This window comes from Leucoraja erinacea, chromosome 11, assembly GCF_028641065.1.
Source record: "Leucoraja erinacea ecotype New England chromosome 11, Leri_hhj_1, whole genome shotgun sequence".
Lineage (NCBI taxonomy): Eukaryota > Metazoa > Chordata > Chondrichthyes > Rajiformes > Rajidae > Leucoraja > Leucoraja erinaceus.
The window spans coordinates 35957297-35984826 of record NC_073387.1 but is presented as its reverse complement, the minus strand read 5'-3'; the positions used below and the strand labels follow the sequence as shown (position 1 = coordinate 35984826).

At 39.9% G+C, this 27530-nt stretch overlaps 1 protein-coding gene across 2 annotated transcripts in view; it reads left to right on the top strand.

Annotated features, from left to right (window-relative positions):
- The window catches only part of LOC129701680 (peroxisome proliferator-activated receptor gamma coactivator 1-alpha-like), a 136639-nt gene that overhangs the window by 78689 nt on the left and 30420 nt on the right, over positions 1–27530 (top strand). For both annotated transcript variants that reach the window (XM_055643026.1, XM_055643027.1), the window contains exon 2: positions 24916–25092. In XM_055643026.1, the coding sequence (XP_055499001.1) occupies positions 24916–25092 (177 nt within the window). The remainder of the gene's footprint in view (positions 1–24915; positions 25093–27530) is intronic.

The window sequence follows — 27530 nt, the reverse complement described above, 5'->3', positions numbered from 1 at the left end:
CTGTTTTAGCTACATATGAACCTCTATAAAGTCAGTGCAAGAGGGCACAGTGAACTGAGCTTTCTGTTAGCATATCACACAATCTGCTGCAAAAGTATCATGTTAGCAGCCTCTAAGGTTCAGCATCTGCATCCAGCTGGGATGGACAGTTTTGAACCATCTGACAAGATTTCTACCTTCATCGCTGTCTCTACGAAGTGCATTGTGTTCGTATTATATGTGATTAATTGTAGCAAGCCCACCTATTTCTCTTAACGAATCTGCCAACCTGTGGGTGTCAAAACAAGAGTTGTTTGAGGGGAGAGGCGTGCTAGACAGAACTTAAATGATAGTTCTCTTTGAGTAAATTACTTTCCCTGAGAAGAAACCATTGTCATCACAATGCTGTATGCATGCCCTGATGGTGAGTGAACATCTTGCAGAAAGGAGGTAAAAGGCATGAATTAGAATTGTAAACGTAAGCATATTTAAAGTTACCATTTTTCATTCACAGTACTGACATGGTAATCTTAATTGAGAGCAGCAAACAGTTGTGTTGGTGTGCCCGATGTCCCTGCCTCCTTTCTTCAATATTCATGAATTTGCCTTATTGGTTGCATCCATAATTTTCTGCAGGTGTCATTTAGCTGAGGGCGAGAGGACCACTTCTGATTTTCTGAATCTTCATCATAAGAGTGCACGTGGTCTCACAAGTTACACAGTGAATTAACACTATTTATTAATGGTGATTGAGATGGAAGCATGGCTTAACAAAAAGATAAGATTCGCATCTCCATGTCTATCTCCCCCAGCCGCACGGCAACTTAATTGATTGGCAAACCACACATCCTGGCACTGAATCATTGACCTCCATCCTAATCTCCCTTCTCATCACGTTTCTTCTTCATACTCAGGACACAAGAAACTGCAGATGCTGGGATCATGAGCAAAGCACAAAATGTTGGAGGACCTTTAATCTACTTTCTACCAGCACTTTGTGTTTGCCTCTACATGCTCAATGTCTTCCCATTCCATATTTCCACTCTGCCTTTCCATACTAATTCACCTCTTTTCGGATTCTCCTTTTCCTTTTGCTTCTTCCTATCACCTACCTACCCCCTTTTCACTACTCCCCATCTCCCACCCCCTACCGTTGCTTCTTATTTACTCTTCCCTTCCTTCTCTACCCTTGACCGTCCTCCTCGTTACCTCTCTTCGTCCCTTTCTTGCAACACATTCAATGCATCAAAATGTTATTGAGTATTCCTCTAATTAACTGCACTATTTACCCCAACCATTACACATTTCAGCCGATTAAGCAGTTTGTATTAACATGTTACATTTTGCAGATTTATATTAACTCATCATATCATGGCCATAAGGCAGTAAGTGAGAAATATACTAAAAATATGTTAATGACTCTAGCCTCACATGATTACTAATTAGGTCGCACATTTTACTCCAAATTGAAATGGTTTTTCCACTGTAAATCCACAGTGAGGTTTGTTAAATCTTGCGTTTTGCATTTCCATTCATTTTCCACCCGCACTCTACAAATAAAAGGGGACAAGAAGGGGAGGGACAAGGAGATGGGTGAATGAGGCTATATGAACCTTTAAGAGGAGACAGGGAATTTGAAAGGGTAGCTTTCTGGATAATGAGACTGCTTGGACCCTTTTGGAAGACACCAATTTGATTGAATGTTTTGGATTACAACAATGCTGTTTACACAATAAATCTATTTGATTAGAGTTCTAATAAGTTTATTACTGGATATGTGGGCTCACTGCTTTTTGTTCTGATTATTGCACTTGAATGCAGTGAAAATCAACTGAAGGGTGTAGAATTTCTAATAACATTCATTATATTGCCAAAAGAACACTGGTACTTGATTGAGGCTTGGAGCAGGCATCCATGTTTTAAATTATTTTAAAACTCGTAATCCAATGCAATTACAGTGATAAAGGACGTTGATCATCATAGATGGTTAGCAAAAGATAATGGGATTTTAACAAGTGGTCTTGGTATATAGAAGATTAGTTGATCTACTATGTCTGAATGCATGGATTAGCAGATCACTAGAGCACTATTTTTTGATGGGATTGCACTTTTAGCGAACAGTTGGAGAACTGACCTGCAGCTACCACAGTCATGCCCAGTTACAGGTTTGAAAACGTGCTTTCATTAATAACACACAGTTTATAATAAATGACAAGCTGGTTACAAACCACATTTTCTCTGAAAATGGGTCCATTTTCAGAATGTTAGCTCAGCATCTGTTGTCAAGAGCTTAGAGATTTAAATATTAGTTCAGTTGAAATTAAAATGATATAGTGGGCTGAAATTATTGCAAATGGGGGGAAGGGGGAGACGTGGCGGGGAGAAGGAGTGGAGACAACTTTTTAGAAACCAGAGATGCACGGCTGTGAAGCTCAGTGGACATTAACATTACCGGTCGGTTATCCTTGTTCTGACGACTACTGTTTTCATTTATTTTCCCAATGAGCCAATGAAATTCACCGGTCATCAACGGCAACAACCTACGACCATCTGCCACTACACCTACATCACGAGAATTCTCGCTACTCTCCATGGCGTAAAAATTCTGGTCATCAGCATGTTGAAAAATTAGCGGCAACCAGAATGCCGTTATGACTTGTTGCGAATCTGAGTGCACTACTCACGACCATGAAGGCGACTCCTTGGCAACCACCCACGAACATATGGTGACCATGTGGCGACTGCATAGTCTCCTGTAGTCGCCTAAAAAAACGCCAAAGTGGGACAGGCCCTTTAGTGTGTGGGGATCACTGGTCGACTCAGAAATGGTGGGCCAACGGTCCTGTTTCCACGCTATATCTCTAAAATAAACTAAATTAAAACTAAACTGAGAATTTGATATACGCGAGAGAGAGACAAAAATGCTGGAGAAACTCAGCGGGGTGCAGCAGCATCTATGGAGCGAAGGAAATAGGGCCGAAACCCTTCTTCAGACTGATGGGGGGGGGGGGGGGGGGGGGGGGGGGGGGAGAGCACGGGAAGGAGAAAGGAAGAGGAGGAGCCAGAGGCTGAAGGAGAGCTGAGAAGAGGAGGAGACGGTCAGGACTATCTGAAATTAGAGAAGTCAATGTTCATACCGCTGGGGTACAAACTGCCCAAGTGAAATATGAGGAGCTGTTCCTCCAATTTCCGGTGATCCTCACTGGCCATGGAGGAGGCCCAGGACAGAAGGGTCGGATTTGGAATGTGAGGGGGAGTTGAAGTGCTGAGCCACCGGAAGATCAGGTTGGTTATTGCGAACCGAGCGGAGGTGTTCGGCGAAGCAATCGCCAAGCCTACACTTGGTCTCACCAATGTAGATCAGCTGACATCTAGAGCAGCGGATGCAATAGATGAGGTTGGACATCTGCCGCACCTGGAACGACTGCTTGGGTCCTTGAATGGAGTCAAGCGGGGAGGGGGAGGGAGGAGGTAAAGCGATAAGTTCTATTCCACTGCAAAATCTCCTTCTTAAACAATTTGATCTACGAATTGGCTTTCAGGATTTATCATATTATTAGCTGCATAGTTTGTTCAAATGGGTTTCAATGACAAATTGTGTTAGAGTTCATAGGAATTTAAACATTTTCAGATAAGTTTGGTCTTTGATTTTTCACTTGCGTCATGAACTAAATTAAAATAGTTATAAACAATTACTGTTTTTTTTTAAACAATGGTGATCAAGTCCACTTAAAAATGTGTTCTTAGCATACTGTAGGTCCAAACACAGTACCTCATTATACTGGAACAGCTGTCATCTATAAATGCAATGCAACTTGCTTGATACAATCAATATTGCAAAAGCCTAACAGCTCGTTTTACTGTGCACATATTGGCTGTTGATCCCTGGAGCACACACAAATTGAAGTTTGTTCTAGAGATGAACTACTCAAAGTATAAATTGATATCTTAACACATGTTATATCAACAAAAAAATTAATTAAAAAGTTTGAATCCTGCAAAGACTTTTAGAAGATTCAAAGACAAGTATTGGATGTAAGAACTGTAGGTAACTGAATCAAAAGTGTAATTCAGCACTTTACATATAACTCCCTGTTAGTACCAACAAAAGCCGTGCAATGCTGCAGAAGGCATCTCACAGTATAATCATGAAGTCATTGAAGATAGACGGAAATGCTGGAATAACAGCGGGACAGGTAGCATTTCTGGAGAGAAGGAATGGGTGACGTTTCGGGTCAAGACCCTTCATCAGACCCTAAACATCACCCATTCCTTCTCTACAGAGATACGGCCTGTACCTCTGAATTACTCCAGCATTTAGTGTCTATCTTTAGTTATTTAAACCAGCTTCTGCAGTTCCTTCCTACACATGAAGTAATTGATATTTGCTTCTCTTAATTTGCATTTTTCTTATTTGTATGATCCCCATATTTTTACTAGACATTTTAAATTCATGAAATAATACATTTGTATGACTTAATTCATCAGATAATCACTGCATGGATCTAGATTAATATTTTCCATGTTAAAAAGAGATGATCAATTGTTTTCCAATGCCTTGGAAATCCCAGTCAATCATGTTAATTATATTGGATATCAAATATCCACCAGAAACTAGACACAAAATGCTAGAGTAACTCAGTAGGACAGACAGCATCTCTGAAGAGAAGGAATGGGTGACCTTTCAGGTCGAGACCCTTCTTCGGTGTAAACCAGCATGTAAAAAAGCTGTATTAAACATTTCAAGTTGAGATTGATTTTTATTCAGTGAAAGTCTCAAGAAATATGAAGTAATGGTGGGCGAATAGAGTTGAGGAACAGATTAATCATGATATAAATAAATGATCTAACAAGCTCAAGGGGTTCATTATCCTTGTTGCTATTTTCCCACATCTTTATTTGTGAACGTATGTTAGTGTATAGACTGTTAGTGTATAGACTGTTAGTACAGTTACAATATGCAGTCATGGAATAGCCATAGAAGGACAAACAATTTGCAGACTATTGGTGAGCAAGCCAGCTAGACCATAATCACTGAGGGTAGACACAAAATGCTGGAGTAACTCAGCGGGACAGGCAGCATCTCTGGAGAGAAAGAATGGGAGACGTTTCAGGTCAAGATACTTCTTCAGATCAGTGATGTTCGTTGTGCTCACCTATCCTCCCATCACTCGGTCCACAATAATTATAATTTGTCCTTTCAACTAAGATTACCAGAGTTAAATGTAAAATGACACTCTCCATATAGTGTGTCATTCAATAGTCCCTCTGTCAGCAGTATCACATTTCAAATTAGTACTAATTAAGTGCTGTTGCCCCATCAGCATCCATTGGGAGTGCATGGACAGAGACATTTTGATACCGAAGATAGACACAAAATGCTAGCTGCGAGACGTCACCCATTCCTTCTCTTCAGATATGCTGCCCGTCCCGCTGAGTTACTCCAGCACTTTGTGTCAATCTTCGGTGTAAATCGGCATCTGCAGGTCATTCCTAGACATTTTGATACTAGTTGATTTTAAATTGTCACAGCTAAAACAAAACAGAAACGCTATTGAATTCAAGCCAGCTGGCCAGAGCTGCAATCCTTGGCTTGGTTCCTTTAAACAGGAACTTTTGTTAAGAGCATGAGTTAAATAGTTTTGTTCTATCAGAGTTTCCGTCTGTGCAGTGTTACCTGGTAGATAATTTATACTGGCTTTGATTTGCTTATTCCTTTCAGAAAACCTGCCAAAAAGTAGATAATATACTTTGTTGAGAGATTTATTTAAAATCCAACTGATCTTGTCACAATGGCAATGTCTCATCAATGTAGGAAATTGCATGTTCACCATAGAAAAACAATCTTCTAATGCAGCCTTGCTCTTCCGGACTCAGACGGGCATTGAGGAGATGCAACATTCGCTATTGGACACAAACTCTGGGAACATGTCATCATCTTCTTCTAGAGAGAGTGCCTCTGATGACTTTCTTCAGCATTCCTGATATGCTAATGAAGGGACCATAGAATCTTTCACAGGCCATTGTCAGCAATGAGCTTTTCAACTAAATTATTGGCACGCAGTTGTAGACTACTGAACGTATGCATTGCATTAAGTAGAGATACATGAATCCATATATTTCATTCTTTTCCACTTTGAATTAACTTCACTCACAACCAGGAAAGTGCCATTAACCTTTTCACAATAAGCTTGTTCCTGCTATTTTGGGGGAAGGAGTTTTATCAAACTTCACACCGAATAAAGAGAGTGTTAGTTTAAGCACAACTAATGGAAGCTTTGTTACTGGCCCTGTTTGGCGGGGCCATAATCGCAAGAGCTGTATAGAATCACATTTACCATTACACCACTCCTAGGAAGGACCTCAGCTCTATAATATTATTAGAGAATGATCCTCTGACTTGCTTTGCTGTTTATAAGGCATTATATCAACCATCAGATCAGGTCACATTGCTTTTAATTACCAAAATACAGATATATGTTGCTCCAAATTCTCTTTCTGGTCATGTATTCTATTAAATGTTTCCTCCAAAAATCAGATTCTCTTCTGTCATGGTCGCACATTATCTTGGTCAAACAAAAAATGTTCCACTTATTGTAAGATTCAATTTGTCATGGCCTGAAAACTTTGGGACTGGCTTGACACCATTCATTGACATTGTGTATGAGTAGAGCTTGTTGTGCACATTGATGGTCAAATAATACTGACCGTCTTGTGCATTGGTATGGGGGAGTTCAAATTTGTGAATACATCAAATCCTTCAAACGCTAAGTACAGGTGGGTTTGATCCTGACTATGGGTCTTGTCTGTACGGAGTCTGTATGGTCTCCCTGTAACCGTGTTGGTTTTCTCCAGGTGCCCCTGTTTTATCCCACAATCTAAATACGTGTTGGTTTGCAGCTTCATTGGCTTCTGTAAATTGTCCCTAGTGTGTAGGACAGAACTAGTGTATGGGTGGTTGCTGGTCGGTGTGGACTCGGCGGGCCAAAGGGCCTGTTTCTATGTTGTATCTCTAAGCTAAGCTAATGTCATGCAAAATGGTTAATGGATCTTGTGTCTCTCTAATTCTCCATTGAAATAAGTCACGCTGTTTTATATGCCTTGAGCCAAACCACTTTTGACATGACCCTAAATCATCCATTTTCTTGAACACGTTTTTGTTCTAATCTATTCAGTTCCTTCCCAGACTGACTCTGGGAAGGAACTGAATATGTGCATTGGACTACTCTGCACATGCAACAGATTAGATTGCATTGTGACTGATGCAGTGTGTGCATTGCACCCCATCGCACCAGCCTAGCCTTCGAAGAACAAATCAATTTACCTTTCCAACAGGGTCAAAGTATGACTTTGAAGTTGCAAACATTTTTCCAACCCAGTTTAAGTGTCTTAGTTAGATTAAAGTTGGCCTGTACGCTTTGTACTGTAATGGATAAGCTTTAATCATTGTCTGCTGTGTTGTAAGGAATTTGCCCTAATGTATATAAAACCTGATCAAAGTTGGTTTTCAATTCGATAGTACTTTCTATAAATGTTATCTGGTTGAACTTGCTGGTGTGAGTGTCTTTACTCGTTATCGCACAACGTTCAGCAGTATCAGTTTTCAAGCCAATGCACTGATTGTTAACACTTTTACTAGGTCTAACTAATTGGTGTTGCAACAAGGTCTAACTAATTGGTGTTGCAACAGCTTGTTGCACAGGTACTATACAATCCCATGTCCTTGTTGTCTAAATGAACCTGGAAACTATAAACTCACCAACACTGTTGTCATTTTGAACAGCCACAATGATTGCTATTGCTGCATGTCTTAGCCTTGGATCTGCAGGCTGCCAAGAGTGAACTTGCCAAGAGTGAACACTCTATTTGGTAACAAGAATATTTTTTGTCATTTTATGACAAAACTATGATAGGTCATACTATAGACACTGTAGAGATGGCAATTGACTGAATTGGTCACACCAGTACAGTTCGGACCTGGTTACATCTTCTTTGGCAAGGCTGATGGTAATTTAGCAAATTACTTGTAGTAGACACAATCCTCGCAGTGTTTCAATTTACTTCACAATTTTACATTCAAGTTTTAATGTTAGTTTTTGCATGCACAGCAGCTTTGACTGAATCCGTTCAGTTACCAGTACGCACATAAATCTATCATAGATGGCAAGATATAAATGTTATCAAATTTGTAATTGCATCAAGTTCCTTAACAAAAGAATGTACTCACTATATATAGCCCCATATGTTTCTGGGCCAATCCCCGTTGGGAATATTGCTATTTTGCACTCACTTGATATTATTATAGGTTCTCTCAACATCAACATCTCCTTAATTCTCCAGAATATTGTTTTCTTTGAAGAACATATCCATTGATTAAGATCGAGGCCTCAGTTGTACATGCAGGAACTCTTGATATAGCCACATAGAATGCCCTTGTTATTCCCTTTCTGTTCAGAGAGGCATGACTACACTGGGTATGGCATTGGCCAAAGATACTTGGGACCACTTTAACGATTAAAAGAGATCATTTAATTGAGTAAAGCATTCAAATGGATCCAATAGAAATGCAATTAGTTACATAGAAACAATCTATATCATACAGCAACTATTAAAAAATGTTACTATTTCCTAATTATGTTTAATCCGCATGATAATTCCTAAAAAAACAATTAAAATGGAGAGAGAAAATGGTCTTAATGGATCTATTATGGATGAAAATTTCCATTCTTTGTTAGCATTCATGGATCCACCACATTTTACTCAATGTGCCATTCCCAACTTTCCTTGATTCTTATATTACACCTCCAGGCTTGAAAGACTGATGCAAATGTACCATTAGCTTTGAACGGGAGAGCCAGCTAGTTAGATCCAATGTTCGAAGGGATATAAATATTGGAGAGCACTTCCTAATCTAATATTTATTTTGTTAATTTGAAAAACATAATTATATTGATTGAGATCCTGCTTTATGTTGTACTAATAACATTATCCCTCTTTCATATTCTGTTACAGATATTATAGAAATATAATAGTTTGTAATCTTGTCATAAAATACATTTTCTTAACAAGCAATTTATGAAAAAAATATTTATGAAATAAATTGCTGAGGGTTGCTGAATATTACTCGATCCATTCATCACTGTGGTGTACTTTGCCACCTAGACAGGATTTTTACTGAGACAGCCAGGTGGTTACTTCATGCTTTGTATTTCTTTTCTAATTGCAGATGATCAAAATGAGAGTTGTAAGTGAGAGAATTAGATCTTCAAGCCATTCCTAGAAAATTATTTCATTATAGTTTATTCATGCAATATTGGACCTGGTTTGGTGGAATTATCTTCAGCCTGCTCATCATGACAAATACCATTAAATCAATGGTTAGCGTGCAGGCTTTGCAGAACTACCCCATTTAGTTTCCATAGAAGGACTTCAGGTCATTGCTTTGCGATGTGCATAATGTGTTTTTAATTTGAATGCCCGTTTTCTATAATATCACTAATATCAGTGTAAAATATTAAGTGCAGACTTAACTTAAGCATTAACATTTAAAAAAAATTTAATAACTGGGTGCAAAGTGGCTATTGTCCTTTTTGTACTACTGCTGAAGAGTGTTTCAGCACCATTATGTGAATCATTTTACCACAGAATGTATTAATTTTAGAACGTTATTTAAAAGATATTGCTCCTGTTCCAGTAACCCCATTATTATCGAATTTGGATAACAATAGACTAAATAAACGGGCGTCATGTTCCATGCTGTAATTGGAATTGTTTTAAGATTTGTGAGATGCTATGCTTCACTTTTGTGTTGGTTTTGTTGTACTACCTATTCAGGTGACGCCAACATTTAGCATGATCGGTCACAAGGTTCGTTACCTTGTCAGTTTTACAAAGGTTGCATTTCAATTCCAGTAAACGGATTTGCTTCAGTTTAATTGCTCAATATTTATCAAGAATGCTTATCCTTATCAACCCTATTCAGCAGTTCTGTGGCACATAAAATACAGATTCATTTTTACAATTATTTTATGGTCCTTTATGTCTGTGAAGCCGAAAACCAGTCAAGGTATGTCAAGTCAAGAGTATTTATTTGCCAAAGCCACTGCATATGAACTGGAACAATGAAACCCATACTTCCTGCGGCTTTGTAAGCACATTAGATGCAACAACAATAACAATAAATATACAATAAATTGCCTGTCATTCCAGGTAATATGGACCATGATAGTGCAATAACCTAAATCTGTTGAGCAACTATCGTAGTGCAAAGTCCGTCGTGGTTCAGTACTGAAATAGACTTATGGTTAGGGTTTTGCAGGATAGTGTAATTTAAGAACCTGTTGGTTGATGGGAAGCTGTTCATAAACCTGGAAACATTGGTTCCCAGTCTCTTGTACCTTCTATCTTATAATGGCAGTGAGCGGAGAGAGTGACCAGGGTGGTGTGGGTGTGTGATATTAATAGCCTTTTTGAGGCAGTGCTTTCTGTAGATCCTTTCAATGGTGGGGAGTTCAGTACCCGTGAGGAGCTGGCCAGTGGCCATCACTTTCAGCAGCATCCTCTACTATTGAGCATTTGAATTTCCAAACTAGGCCATGATGCAACCAGTCAGAATGCTCTCCACCATACACCTGTAAAAGTTCAATAAAGTTTCCGACAACAAGCTGAAGCTCCTCAAACTTCCGTGGAAGTGGAGGAATTGACAAGCTTTCATAATTATAGCATTAATGTGCCGGGCTCAGGATAAATCATTGGAGGTGTACAGGAATTTGGGGCTGTTGAATCTCTCCACCACTATCCTGCTAATTAAGCCAGGTGCATGATCTCTCGGCTTTCCCTTCCGTAAGTCAGCAATCATCTCCTTGGTCTTGCTAGTGTTAAGAACCAGATTCTTGTTCTCGCACCACTCAACCACATTATGGACTCTCTCTTGTACTCTGACGCATTTTCACCCGTTATTCAGCCAATGAATATTATGAAGTTAAAGATGGTGGTGTAGCTGTGTTTGGCTCCACCGTCATGGATATAGGAAAATTAACACATTGTGGTGCCTTCATGTTGATGGTCAGTGAGGTGGAAGTGTTGTTGTCAATCTGCACTGATTGAGGGCTGCTGACGGGGAAATTAGGAATCCACTTGCACGGGGAGGGGATGAAAACTAGTTGTCTGAGTTTGACAGTAAATATAGAAGGGATAATGATGTTGAATGCCAAACTGTAGTTGATTAAAAACAGCATGGCATATGTGTGCCTATTGTCCAAGTGGTCCAATGCAGAATGGAGAGCCAGCAAGATCACATCCGTTATCACTCTTCTGTGGCGGTTGGCAACTTGAAATAGGCCCAGCTCATTACAGAAGCTGGCATTGTTTCATCTTAACCAACCTCGTGGATCACAACCACCTGAAGCATCTCATCACAATGTACATGAGTGCTACCGGTCGGTAGCCATTGAGGTATGTCAGCTTGATAAAGATGTTAGAGTTCCAAATCCAAATGAAATGATCTAACAAAGAAACACAATCTGAAAAACCTACCGAAAAAAGCATTTGGGAGACACAAAATGCTGGAGTAACTCAGCGGAACAGGCAGCATCTCTGGAGATAAGGAATGGGTGACGTTACGGGTCGAGACCCTTCTTCAGACTGATGCCTTTTTGAAAAAGAAAAAAACATTTCCCTTTTCCTTGCACTATCATAAAATGACCAGCAAAAAAAAAGATTTATGTAAAATAGCCAGTATTTCACGAGTAGAATAAGATTATAAATACTAATAATATAAAAATGTTATATTAATTATTAACCATGCTATATATTTTAAGATTAGACACAACCGTAGGATTTTGGGGGTCACTAAAATTATTAACTCTGGGGAGCATTTTAATGATTTTTTTAATCCAACATACAACTTTCTTTATCAATATTTATTATTGACAAGAAAGTGAGATTAAAATTAAGAATTTAGATTCATATAGTGCCTTTTATGCCCTGAGAATATTCCAGAGCACTTCACAATGCAGCTTGAATCCATAGCTTGTCTGCTCAGAGGCAAGAGAGTTACCACGGTTTCCTGCAGCACAAAGACCATTTTCAATAATAGAAAAGTTCCAAATCTTGTCATGGTGATGCCACGTTATTAGTATTTAAAAAAAAGGATCCTTTTTTAACATTCTGTTTTATTGCCAGCAAGCAGCCTGTGGCCATATCTCACTGGTGCTTCCACTACAAATTGTAAAGTAGAATATGAGAAGAGCAAATGAACACTGTTTAAAGGACCATTCTTTAACTTTTAACTTACGTCCTCTTTTCTTTAAAATTCTCACCCCAGCATTGATACTACAAGCATTAATCACATGAACGATCCCAGCGTACAGTGTGCTCCACTTTACCAGTGCATGCCCCATTGCTTTGATATAACATGCCATCACTTTGTGTGCATTTCTCCTTTGATCACATTTGGTGAAAAACAATTTTGTACTTGAGTGATATTTTCTCTTCTGCTCCCATTCTGTTCATATTTTATAATTGTAATTTGGAGGTAGATTATGCTAGATTTGATTAGTTTATTGCAATTTAATATGAGGAAGGAGGCAAAATACACTTATGACCAAAATGTAAATATATGTTGCAATTTTGGAAAGCATTCCACTGTGGAGCACTGAACCTTTAGCTTATTTGTACTCCAGAGACCAAGGTACTTTACAGTATTACTCAATATTTGAATCAATTCAACTTAATGCTAAATTCTTAAGCTGCAGTTGATAACTGGAAGATTTGTACTGTTGAACAACCGATACAGATCTGTGGAATAGTTGCGGCAAAGTAGATGATTTGTAAAGAGAGCTTTATCCTTTAAAAATAACTACACATTTCAGATTATCACATGTTTTTCCAGTAACCAGTTATAGCTTAAGAATATTAACAGTTTCTGAACATCACAGTATCATTTGTTATCATTAGCAGTTTCTCACAAATACATCTTCAAACAGAATGTTCAGTTATCAATTATAATGGAAATAGTTTTTCTTGGATTTACATATATTTTCACTATAATTTATCAGGAATGAAACCTGTTCATAGCTCATTGTTTAAATAACCAAATCTTCCCTCTGCTTTAAAGATTGCTTTTTGAACTGAAGAATTTATTGTTAAAGATAAGTTAAAAAGTACTTGAATTTATGTAAACGTTTTAAATTTGTTTATGCTTTATGATTCACAGTTAGCATTAAAAATCATTATACTCGTAATATTTTAATCCTTGTGCTCAAAGCAGAAGATTCCTCTCACAGGCTAAATCCTTGTTCCTGGTGAGCCAAAATAGAATATTTTGCATAAACTGAGATCACCAGGTAAACAATGAACCCCTTTCCTTGGTACATAATTGAAACCAAAATAGATTGTCACTACACACTCCTGATTTCTATGAAATTATGAAAATAAATTGGACTTTACTGACATAAATAATGTGGCAGTAAAATTAATATAGTCTTGCAGTTCTTGGCTATTATTCCCTGAAAATAATTTCAAAATAAAGTTGTAAAACACTTTTATCTATCAGTCTTTGGCTGCAATTTGTTTTCAATTAAGGAGGACACCCCATGGAAACCTCCATTTGCTTCGAAGACATGTAGTGATAATACAAGAAGGGACTTCAATACAGCACAGAAGCAGGCCCTTTGGCCCACAATATCTGTGCTGAACACGATGCCAAGTTAATCTCCTCTGCCTGACTAAGTAATATAAAGTCGGGTCACCGGCCGTACTTCCTTTAGATTTGCGATGATTGCATTGGAGCAGAAGGAGATGGACACTTACGCATGCCTAATTAATTACTCGTTCTATTACGAAAGACTTAATCAGTACTTGGTACCACAATTGATTAGATTCCATTAAGTAAGAGAGCTGAAAGTACCCATGCTCATCTGTACTTTCTAAATTTGTGTGTTTTTTTAAGTGAGCATCTGTGGAAAGAGAAACAGGGTAAATGTTTCAGGTGGAAGACTTGTCAATGGTTTGTGACACATTCTATTACTTTCATGCCTCATTTATATTGTGGAGCCATTTTAAGTGGAAATGGTTTCCCAGTGTGGATGGGAATTTTCCCTGTTTGTGTTATATTGTTGAATTTGACAACTGGCGGCAATATTAAAATAATGATGTGCACTGATGTGGAAGGAAGGAGATTGCGCATCAACCATCTGAAAATTGGATTACAGGTTCAATTTGGCAGTCTCAGTACTCGTTCTTCTGTGACAACTGCCATTTTGTGTACCTTCAGTGATGGTTATTAACATCTGCTAACGTAACACTTTTACTGGGAACATAAAATAATGCTTGTGAGATAAAGCTTGTCACTTCCATAGGCATGAATGCAGCCTTATAATAAGAATGAAGTATGGAACCAATATTTAGAGAACATGAAACTCTATTGAGAATTGTTTATTGGTCAGTGAATTTGGTCATTCAAGATAACCCCAAATTGTTCATGTATATTGTATTCTAAGTTGCAATATTCTAAGTTGTATTCTAAGTTGCGATATAAAATACTGCAGATTAATTTAATTAAAGCAATTGGATTATAATGCAGAAGAGGCAAAGAGGATTATGTCAAGCCAAACTACCAGATATTTGATAATCAATATAATGTTAAACCTTGAAATGTGAAAAGAAATATTATGAAAATCACAATAGACTGCAGATGCTGGTAATCTAAAATTTAAAAAATAGAAAATGCCGAAATATCCAGGCAAATATTTCTTTGTTTATACTGGACAGCTCTCCAACCTTGCTATTGTTAATAATATTATTTAACACTCAATTAATTATTCCCAATGGGAAGAAACAACAACAGCAAACAAAGCTCCAATTCTTCTACTATTCTGAATGACCCCAGGCAGCAATGGCCCAGGAGTTCTGCCCAGACCAGCATACATGGTCATCAACAAATTGTTAATAATTTCTGCTGAAGAAAGTTTTCACACTCCTTGCACAGTTCTCCTATTCTGAAGTTGAAGTGTGGATGCTGCTGAAGGGGTTTAGTGAGACTCCAGCAAGTATATGAGCACCAAATCTTTATTATCTGGATCGTGCCCAAACAAGTCATCCAAATAAATCAAGAAGAGCAGTGGTCATAATCGAATATATCCAAAGGAAACATTAGCAGAAATAATGGAAGAACTCAGCCAGTCAATAAATATCTATGGGGAAAAAAAAACAATTAACTTTCGGGTCAGAGACCCATCCTCAGAAATGGGGATGAGTGGTGGGAAAACACTTCTGAAGGAAACAGCTACATTCTTCGCTCCAGTTTGAAAAACTTGTCAATTGATAGTTTTTTGCCTCCCGGCAAATTTCTACCCATATTAACGATGGTCCTTTAATCTGATAAGTTTCAATTCTGATAAAATGTTTATTATGTAGAATTTACTAACCCCAATATTAAGTGACATGCTCACAGCAATGCTTCATTTGTAATTTCTGCTAATTTATCAAAGAACCGGAACAAATCAATAAAACAAATATGTCAGTAACAATTCACTTCGATTATTCAACCGATGATTTTTGTAAGCACCATTCAATTTAGTTAAAATGTACTATCTCTTACTTGTTTTCCTAACCTGAAGGATAGGCTGTTAGCCTTACACGTGAATTGACCCTGTATTCATTTTGAAGCAGTTGTACAAACTGTGGATTCACTTCGCTGCCAATCATACCTTCTAACGTAGAGGCAATTGTCTGGGATTTTAGTCACAGTAGCAAGAAGAGGAAAAAAAGTGAAGCTGTGCACTGCAGTTACTCGTACAGCAGCAGACTTCGTAACAAAGGCTGAAGGGCAATACATAAAAAGACGTAGGTTGACAAGGATGCTAAGGCTGACCTGTATTGACCTCTCGATGAAGATTTTTGTGGGCAATAAATGATTTCCAACAAGAAACCAGTGAAGAAGTGAATCAGCAATATGTGAGGAATACTGCAGAATACTTCAAGAAGATATCGCTAGGCTAAAGGAATGGGCAATCAGGTGGAATGCTATCTAATGTGGTCATAATAGGTTTTACAAGGTGTGCATAGAAAGGGATTTGGTGAAAACCTGCTGAAAGTTGAGAAGATACAAGTATCACAGAATCATGATTTCAATCATGAGTTATGAATTGCACAGATGGAAATCATTTGGCCCATTGAATATATGACAGCGCTATGCAAGGAGTTTCAAGTAGTTAAGTTGCTTGTCTGGGGGTGAAACAAAGGCCACCGCCACTCTGAATTAAATAAGTGCGGCTATAATATAAAAGCATTGTGAAGTTACGAAATTTGCACAACATTTATATGTAATGTTGGTTAAGCAGCAGCTGGAATACCGAGTTGGGCACATTATTGTGGTAGTATTGAAATTTAAGTGAATATTTTAACTAGTATTATCCTGGGCAAATTTGTAAAGGCAATTTCCCAAATCAAAGTTGCTCAGAAATTAATCCAGTGTCAGCTGTGCATTGACTCTATTTCTGAAATGTTGTTGCATTATTGGCAAAACTGAATTTCAACACCGAGTATGAATTTCTAATCAGGCATGTTTAATAATGTGAAGTGAGAAAGGCTGTTTCTTCTTTTTTTAGGGACTCATTAACGTGTTCATCAGGAGTTTATGGCACATTTCGACTGGAAGCAAATTGTTAGAACCCGGCAAGCTTTGCAACAACAAGTTAAGGCAGAAGACATTGTGTCTCTCAAGAGAAATTTGGATGAATATTTGAAGAGGTAGCATATCTGTACAGAAAGTTAAAATGGTGCAATTAGTTTAGATAGCTGTAGCAAAGAGCAAGCAAGCAATTCTGTGGTGTAAACATCTGGAGTTCAATTGTGAAAGGTCATCATTCCAACCGTTGAATCACAAGTGCTTTCGTAATACCCACAGGCTGGGAATTGGTTTGATGTATTTTATTGAGAATTGTCCTTTATTTTCAGCACAATGAAAGACTGCAGGATATATTACTGAAAAATTAATATTCAGTTTTGCAAAGCTGGTAATATATGCTTCATACATTATAATTTCAGAAGGACTTCATTAGTTGCAGAGTATTTTGCAATATCCTCAGGCAATTAATGGTACTGCATAAATACAGGCTTTTCAATTGGCATAACTAATGCATTATCTTCAATAAATGCAGCCTACTTTGGATGCACCCTACTTACAGTTTTTTTCCTTAGTTAAGGCAATTCTGTAGCTCTTTAACCAAGGGTTGTAAATAGTGAAGCTACTCAGTTTTGCAATGATTCTTAATGGAGCTGCACATTGCATATTAACTAGAATTTGACTAAAAATGTTGTGTATTCTTTCTGCATTTAGTAACTTTAGCTGCTCAGATTGAATAATATCAGTTCCTTAAAAGCACAACTTTGGTTATGAACATGAGTTCCAGATATTAGATCTTTAAGCTTTAGGTAGCTGTACAAAGTTAAGACTCCCTATAAGCTGGATTTCATTGTGTGGTAAAACAAAAAAAATTGTGTTAAGGTGAGAAAGGTTTCTGGTGAGAAGGAATCTAGGAAAGAGAATGATGAGATGGGGTACAAGAAGGAGGTTGAGAACCTCGTGTCCTTGTGTCGAAACAACACCCTTTTTCTCAATGTCAGCAAGACAAAGGAGATAGTAATCGGCTTCAGGAAGCAAAGCTGGATATATACCCCAGTTTGCAATGAAGGAGCCAAAGTAGAGATGGTTGAAAACTTCATATTCCTCAGAGTCAATATCACCAACAACGTCTCCTGGACCAACCAAATTACACCAATGCCTCTACTTCCTTAGAAGGCTTAGGAAGTTTGGCATGTCCCCAACAACGCTCACCAACTGCTACGATGCGCCTTAGAAATTTTTTATCGGGATGCATCACAGTTTGGTTTGGGAACAGCTCCATCCAAGACCGCAAGAAATTTCTGCGAATTGTGGACGTAGCCCAGACCATCACACAAACCAATCTCCCTTCAATTAACCATCCAGAACCTTCCAAAACTACCCAATTTCCCTCGACTAACACTCTACTCTGCCTAGCGAACGGAACTGGTCCTCACCCTCAACAACTCCTTTGACTCCTCCAACTTCCTCCAAGTCCAAGGTGTAGCAATGGGCCCCAGCTATGCCTGCCTCGTTGTAGGCTACGCTGAACAATCCCTGTTCCAGGCGTACACTGGTCCTTTCCCCCCAACTCTATCTCCTTTACATTGATGACTGCATCGGTGCTACCTCCTGCACCCATGCAAAACTCATGGACTTCATCCACTTCACCACCATTTTTCATCCTGCACTCAAATTTATTTGGACTATCTCCGACACCTCCCTCCCCTTTCTTGATTTCACAATCTCCATCACAAGAAATAGATTATTGATATGTATTACAAACCCATTGACTCCCACAACTATCTCGACAACACTTCTTCCCACCCTGCTTCCTGCAAAGACTCTATCTCTCTACTCCCAATTCCACCGTCTATACTGTATCTACACCCAAGATGAGGTGTTCCATACTAGAACATCCGAGATGTCCTCATTCTTTAGTAAATGGGGGTTCCCCTCTCCCATAATAGATGAGGCCCTCACTCGTGTCTCCTCGACACCCCGCAGCTCTGCCCTTGCTCCCCGACCCCCTAGTAGCAACAGAGACAGTCCCCCTAGTCCTTACCTTCCTCCCCATCAGCCGTCGCATACAACACATATCCTCTGAAATTTCCACCTACTCCAACGGGATCCCACCACTAGCCACATTTTCCCATCTCCACCCCTTTCCGCCTTCCGCAGAGACCATTCCCTCCGCAACTCCCAGGTTAACTCATTCCTTCCCATCCAAACCACCCTCTCCCCAGGTACCTTCCCCTGCAACCGCAGAAGATGCAACACCTATCGCTATACCTCCTCCCTCGACTCTGCCCAGGGACCCCAGGTTAGGCAGAGGTTCACTTGCACCTCCTCCAGCCTCATCTACTGTATCTGTTGTTCAAGATGTGGACTCTTATCGGCGAGACCAAACACAGACTGGGCGATCGTTTTGCGGAACGCCTTCGCCCAGTCCGTGTGAACCAACCTGATCTCCCGGTTGCTGGACACTTTAATTCTCCTTCCCATTCCTACACAGCCTTTTCTGACCTCGGTCTCCTCCATTGTTAGAGTGAGGCTAAACGCAAATTGAAGGAACAGCATCTCATATTTTGCTTGGGCAGCTTACAGCCCAGTGGTATGAATATTGATTTCTCTCACTTCAGGTAGCCCCGGACCCCGGCATTACCTCTCTAACAACCCCCCCCCCCTCCCCCCCCCACTAGCCCAAATCACACTAGCTTCTCATTTTCGCCCTACAAACAGCTCACAATGGCCTGTTCCCTTTATCATCGTTACATTTTTGCATATCTTTCATTCATTGTTTTTTATCTCTCCACATCATGTCCCTTATCCCTAACCATTCTGAAGAAGGGTCTCGACCCAAAAGGTTACCCATTCCTTGTCTCCAGAGATGCTGCCTGTCCCACTGAGTTAGTCCAGCTTCTTGTGTCTATCTCCCTTCCATTAACTCCATTTATACCTCAAGCTGTCTCGGTAAGATCAGCAGCATAATCAAAGACTAGTCGCACACTGGACACTCCCTCTTCTCCCCTCTCCCATCGGGCAAAATGTATAGTAGTGTGAAAAGGCACACCTCCAGATTGTGGGACAGTTTCTTCTCAGCTGTTATCAGGCAACTGAATCATCCTACCACACCCAGCGAACAGTCCTGAACTACTATCTGCCTCATTGGTGACCCTCAGAATATCTTTGATCGGACTTTACCGGTTTTACCTTGCACTAAACCTATTCCTTTATAATGTACCCATACACTGTAAATGTCTCGATTGTAGTCATGTATTGTCTTTCCACGGACTGGTTAGCACGCAACAAAAACATTTCACTGTAGCTCAGTACACGTGGCAATTAACGAAACTGAGCCAAACTGAACTGGTTTGCATTAGTGAAAGGTATTTGGAGCCTGAACCGAAGATCCTGCCATAATAGTAAAAATAATTCAAAAACAAATGATCGCTGTTTTACAGAGCATAATTGAGGCAACAATATTCTATAAGCTTTCGATAATGTTGGATAGTTCTGCAATATCTGGTGCCTTGCAATTGAGAGAGTGCAGCCTAAGAATCAACCTAAATATAGATTTATCATCTGAGAAGACATTAAGTAGATTACGCTTGTATTCCCTTGAGTTTGCAATAAGGTGATTACATTGAAACATTTAAAATTTCTGTGGAATTGGACATGGGAAGATGCAGAGCTGATGATTCTCCTGGCTCGGGTATTTAGAACAGATCGGCATGGCGGCGCAGCGATAGAGTTGCTGCCTCCCAGCGCTTGCAGCGCCGGAGACCCGAATTCGATCCCGACTACGGGTGTTGTCAGTATGGAGTTTGTACGTTCTCCCCGTGCCCGTGTGGGTTTTCTCCAAGATCTTCGGTTTCCTCCCATACTCCAAAGACGTACAAGTATGTAAGTAAATTGGATTGTATATGTATATTGCCCCTAGTGTGTGTAGGATAGTGTTAATGTGCGGGGATCGCTGGTCGGCGTGGACCTGGTGGGCCGAGGGGCCTGTTTCCCCGCTGCATCTCGAAACAAAACAAAACAGGACATTGCAGTCTTAAAATGAAGGTTTGGCCATTTGTGATAGAGATAAAAATAAATGTCTTCACCTGGAGGTTGGTAAATGTTTGGAACTCAATATCGAGAGAACGAAGGAAATAAAGTCAAGAGCACCTTCAATGCGGAGTTCATTGGATTTTTAGATATTAAGGGAATCTGTGGAATTTGTACAGGACAGTGGTGCCAACATCAGAGATCAATCACAATCTTCTGGAATGGTGGGACAGGCCTGAGGGACTGAATACATCCCCCATTTCCATTTGTCCTCTTCATATATTCACAATTCTTTACTTTGGACAGATTGAATTTTCTTCAATTCCTGTGAATATCTGAGCCTAATTTTAATCTATCAGTTTATGCAGAAATAAATGATAGCAGTGACCTGGCCCTGAATCTCTAACTTTGTAAAAGAGACGAGGGGATGTCCATTTCCTTGAAACCCAATAACCATCGATTTACTTAAGAGAACATTACTTTTTGTTTTGGCGTGTTGTTCGTAATGTATTTGTTTTTAATTTATTTAGTAAGATTTAAATCTTGGTGATAACATCAGTCATGAGAAAGCTGGAAAGTAAGATTTGCCATGGAAGGAAATTAAGTCAGCTAGATATTACAAGAATCAAAAAGTGCTTGCTGCTCGAAAATAAATAGGCACGGGGTTGAAAGGTAAACAGATATATTCCAGATTCCTATGAAATCCCAATGAGAGGCAGCTGTGATAAAAAAAGTCACATACTGTTTGTTTGCTGCAGCAGGCAGTCATCACAATACATTAAGGAAAATGCTGTCTTGGTAGGGGATTTGATATTGAGAAAGAGGTGGGGATTTAAGTGCATTTACCTGTCAACACAAACTGTATGCCCACAGTGTGATAGCAAGATTGCTGCCAAAGACTGGAAGGGAACTCACTCAGGTTAATTGCATCGCCACTGTATCCAGAATGTGACTTTCAACAAACTTCTAAAATTGATTACCTCAGGTCCACAGATTCAGCGGACCGATTAAAAGAACTGATGTAGACAAGCAAAATAGATTTAAATTGATTTGATGAGGGAATGTTTGTTTGTTTTATCGAAAGTATCATTCAGTCCTCACAGTGCATAGGCTGCTTTGACCAGAATTTCTCCTTGTACTTTGCAAAGTGTGTTAGTACAACAAAACAAATCTTCTGGATAATAATGCATTTAAAATGTACACCATGATATTTGGTTACACTTCTTATTCAACGGTTTTGCCATTCGGAGGTTGTCTGATGCACCCAGTGAAAGGAATTCTTCTTTATGACTGGAATAATACGCTCCAGGGACATGGGTTCATGTCTAGTCTCTGATGCTGCTTAACATGGAATTTGAGCGTTCTCTGTGACCCCATAGGTTTGCCAAGATGCTGCAGTTGCCCCAGTGTCATTGGTGAATGGAGAATTTGGAAGGGGAGTTGATGGTCACATGAAAGGGAATAGCTTACAAGGAAATGGGTGGCACATAGTCAATAGACAAAAGACAATAGGTGCAGTAGTAGGCCATTCGGCCCTTCAAGCCAGCACCGCCATTCAATGTGATCATGGCTGATCATCCACAATCAGTACCCCATTCGTGTCTTCTCCCCATATCCCCTAAATCCGCTATCTTCAAGAGCCCTATCTAGCTCTCTCTTGGAAGTATCCAGAGAACCGGCTTCCACCGCCCTTTGAGGCAAAGAATTCCACAGACTCACAACTATCCGTGTGAAAAAGTGTTTCCTCATCTCTGTTCTAAATGGCTTACCCCTTATTCTTAAACTGGGGCCCCTGGTTCTGGACTCCCCCAACATCGGGAACATGTTTCCTGCCTCTAGCGTGTCCAATCCCTTAATAATCTGAAGAAGGGTTTCGGCCCAAAACGTTGCCTATTTCCTTCGCTCCATAGATGCTGCTGCACCCGCTGAGTTTCTCCAGCTTTTTTGTGTAACCTTCGATTCTCCAGCATCTGCAGTTCCCTCTTAAACCCTTAATAATCTTATATGTTTCAAAAAGATCCTCTCTCATCCTTCTAAATTCCAGAGTATACAAGCCCAGCCGCTCCATTCTCTCAGCATATGACTGTCCCGCCATCCAGGAAATGAACCTTGTGAACCTACGCTGCACTCAATAGCAAGTTGGTGGTGGAGAGAAGAATTTTTGCACGATGACGTAACGGTAGATTTGCTGCCTTAAAGCTGCAGAGACCTGGGTTTAATCCTGACCATGGGGGCTGTCTGCATGGAGTTTGCACGTTCACCGCCCTTTGAGGCAGATAATTCCCTGTTCCTGCCATTCCAGCTCCGTTCCTCCCCGTTTCTGCATGGAGTTTGTTCATTCTCCCCGTGACTGCTTGGGTTTTCCCCGGGTGCTGCAGTTTCCAGCCACACTCCAAAGACGTACAGAATTGTCATTTAATTGACTTCGGTAGTTTCTAAATTGCCCCTAGTGTGTCTGTACACGAGTGTAATGGGGATTGCTGGTTGGCATATTTTGGTGGGCCATAGGGCCGTTTTCTACGCTGCATCTCTAAACTAAACTAAGCTAAAGTGGGGGGGAAACAGACTCCGGAGAGCTGGTATTGACTCAATATGCTGAATGGTGCCTGCTATAAAACACAGCACTACTGCGTCATGCTTTACTGCTATATATCTTTCCTCTGAAAGGTTTACACAATCCATGAGATAATAACTGATTCATTTGTTGAGTCTTCGAGTGATGCAAAATTCTTTCTCTCCACCAAACCTAAGAGTATATTGATTCTAACTGAACAAATGTGTGTATAATTGTAATGGTTTTGTAGGTAGTCATATTGTCATTAAATAGAATAAAATAGAAGACCATAGACACTAAATGCTAGAGTAACTCAGCAGTTTAGGCAGCATCGCTGGAGAAAAGGAATAGGAAGAGAAAAGGAATAGGTGGAAAATTGGGTCGGAACCCCTTCCTCAGACCTTTTCTCCTGAAATGCTGCCTGACACTGAGTTACTCCAATAGTTACTTCTGTGTCTATCTGGTATAAACCAGCATCTGCAATTACTTCCTACACTAAATCAAGACCGTGTTGAAATTGTAACTTTATTCGGGCACAGCATGTGAGATGCATCCCCACAGAGCTCGCAGTATAATTAGGGATTAACATGGTGTGAGTGGAGACAAGAGGCATTTATGCTTTTTTTTAATTCTTTTCTAAAATTGGCCTCTAATTATCTTGATTTCAGAACATCAGTTATGTTTCATAACATATTAAGCTATTCAAGGGACGTGATGACTTATTTTAAGAGACCATAATTCCACAAATCAAAATAGAGTTTGACATTTTTTCAGACACTGTTAATTGGTTGGCTTGCTAAATTAAATGTATTTGCCTTCATAAACTGCAGGGACCATGAACAGCAAGTTTCAATATAATTCTCCAAATGACGAATAAACGTTCAACTCCTTCCCCTGCTCCACTCCACACACACACACACACACACATGTACATACACACACCATACGCATGCATACCCTTGATAATGAGATCCACTAAATTGAAAACATACCTTGTACCATTTAGCCATCATACATTTAATTCTCAAAAAAGTAATATTGAAGAAACGAAGAGTAGATAATAGGGATATTTTTGTACCTCAAATGTATTATGTGTATGAGCACATAACCTTGTAATTATATAACATCTTTCACTCTTTCAAGGCAGCCAAATTCATCTCACGGTGAATGATTTTTATTGAACTGGCGTCAATGTTTTTTCGTAAGCAAGTACAACAGCCAATTTATGAACCTTAAGGTCATACTCATTGCAAACGAACCAAATAGCCAGTCAATCTGTTTTGATGGTGTTGTTTAGGTGTGAATGTTGGTTAGGAAATAGAGACTGAAAAACATTTTATTTATTTATATCGTTCTGATGGGTAAGATTGTAAATTGCCAGCGAAAGGCTCATTACAAAAGAGTACAAAATGATCATCCAAAAATTGATATAATCTCCAGAATCTTTCTAACCTATCCTGCTGGAAATAATTTCCTATTGATCAAAGGCATTTAAAAATCCTTTTCACCTTTTGCAGAATTCTATTTGGATGGAATGGCAATAATATCCCTAAATTGAAATAAAAAGGTTCATGGAAAAAGAGTTGCTTCTTTTGACTTTAGTGTAAAATTTGCAGCCTCAGTAATTAGGAACAAGGTATTACTACATGGAGGTGTTTAAATTATACTTATATGTATGACTGAAGTTGAAAGCAGCCTAACTCTGATTTTATTTATTTTGCAGTATGGTTCAGTGGCTGGTGAAGACCGTTTATATTCAGATTTTCCAGAAATTGACCTTTCCCAGCTGGATGTGACTGATCTTGATTCAGTTAGCTGCCTTAGTGAACTTCAGTGGGACAATGACCAAATGGAAATAAGTTCCAGCCAGTATAGTACAGATGATTCTGAGCTTTTTGAAGTAAGTAATGCATTTGAATTCTCCTGCTGTACTCCAAATGTGCTAAGCAACTTTACATTTGTGGTTAAGAAGGAACTGCAGATGCTGGAAAATCGAAGGTAGATGGTCCTAACCTATAAAGGACCAAAATATTTTGTTGTCAGCAGAAATTCAACTGAATTGTCCAGACGATGTCATCTCTTGCTGCTGTCCAACACTTTCCTCCTTCCCCTCAACGGCACAGTTTATGAATTACCAACAAACTTTGTTTTCATGCCACTTACATAAGCTGAATTCATTAACATGTAGAAACAAAGAGACTGACTTCTGAGTTGTGGAGCACCACTGCTATAACTGCACAATTCACATAAACACTTGTTAACCATTAGTCCTTGGTGCCTGCCAGTGAGCAATTTCAGATCCAATTTGGAATTATTTCTTGAATCTGATGAGCCTTCATTTTTTTGAGCAGGTAATAAGATCACATAATCTACAAAATAAACACACCAATCCTCCTTGTTATCACCTTAAAAAGTTCCGTCTAATGGGTCATAGAGTTATACAGCGTGGAAATATGCCCTTTGGTCCAACTTGTCCACACCAACCAACATGCCCCATCTACACTAGTTCCACCTGCTTGCATTTGCCCCATATCCTTCTGAACTTATCCTATCCTATTCCTGTCCAAATTGCTTTTAAATGTTATGATAGTATCTACCTCAACTACCTCCTCCAGCTCGTTCCACATACCACCACCATGAAGTGTAGGGTCGCCCCTGCAGCCTGATGCAGGTGTTCTGCAAAACGATCTTCTAATCTCCGTTTAGTTACTTCAATGTAAAGGAGAACATGTGAACACTGAGTGCAGTACGATAGAATGGGTGATATGCAAATGTATAGCTGGTTCAGCTGTTTAGTTCCCTTCCTTTTAACAACAGCATCATTATTGCCCCTCGCTTTTGTGAAAACAGCTAAAAATGTTGTATCCTCGTGACCTGTGTATACTCACGTGGATTTTCTATGATTTTATTTGCTGGTAATTTTTATATAAGCTTCCTTTACTTTCCTCTTTCTCGTTTTATTTCACTGCAATGTAAATTTTCTTTCGGCTCCCTGAAGTATTAAACTCTGTAAATCTGATGCAATGTTCTTGTAGGCGGCGCGACTCTCGTCAGCAGCGGCCTCTGCAGCCCGTCCGAGTTTTTATTATTTTTTTGTCTATGTTTCTATGTAGTTTTTGTTATTTTTTGTGGGGTGTGTGTGTGTGGGGGGGGGGGGTGGGGTGGGAGGGAGGGGGTAACTTTTAAATCTCTCCCTGCACGGGAGACCAGACCTTTTCTTGTTGGGTCTCCGTTGTCGTTGGGGCTGCAACGAGGAGCGGCCTCCAACAGGAGAAGACCGGGGACTCTGGTGCCGACGACTCACCTCACCGTCGCGGAGCTGGCCGAGGCCGGAGTGGGTGGAGCGGTGGTGGAGCGCTGCTGCTGCTGCTGCGGCCCGACCTCCAGAGATTTGGAGGCTGCAACTGCGGGTCTGGCGGACGGCGGCACCGGGAGCCCGCGGGTCCCTGGAGGGAGACCGCTTTTCAGGGCTCCCGCAATGGCGACTTCTCCCGCCCGAGTTGCGGGGTCGAAGAGCTCCTGGAGCGGGGCCTGACATCACCGCCCCGCGCGTCTTGGAATGGCCGCGGGACTCTGCGAGCGCCCGCCGGGGGCTCTAACATCAAGAACCCGGTGTGTGACCTCGCACCACCCGGCGTGGCTTTAATGGCCGCGGGACAATCGCCATCGCCAGCCGGGGGCTTTGACTTTGACTCTGACATTGGGGGGGGGGGGGAGAGTGCAGTGGAGAGATAAGTTTTATTTGGACCTCCATCACAGCGATGTGATGGATGTTTATGTAAATTATGTTGTGTCTTGGGTCTATTTGTTTGTAATGTATGGCTGCAGAAACGGCATTTCGTCTGGACCTCAAGGGGTCCAAATGACAATTAAATTGAATCTTGAATTTTGAATCTTGTTTTATTGCCTTATCTCACTCTCTGCATTTTGTCATCCAAGTAACTCCTGTTGAGCAGTTTCACCATTTTGTTGGAACCTGTTTAACCTAAACTCCTTGAATCTCCTTTTTCTCTAGCTCCCATTACTTTGACACTGATATATATTTGTAAGTTCCAGTCCTTTCTTTGTCAAATTATTTCTTAATCAAATAAAACTGAACTTGCCCCAGTTTAGAAGCTTTACTTATTTTACCTTCGTCCTTTTCCTATCAAACCTAAATTTAAACAAAATATGATCATGCTATATAACATATATCTAAAAAATGACAGTAAAGAGCTTCATTCAGAAATACACAACCTCACCACACATCTGAGAAGAGAGGAGAGGTGACCTCGAAGATCCCATGATCTTCAAGAAACAATGTAAATCTGACAGTGGTAACCACAGAGGAGTGTCCCT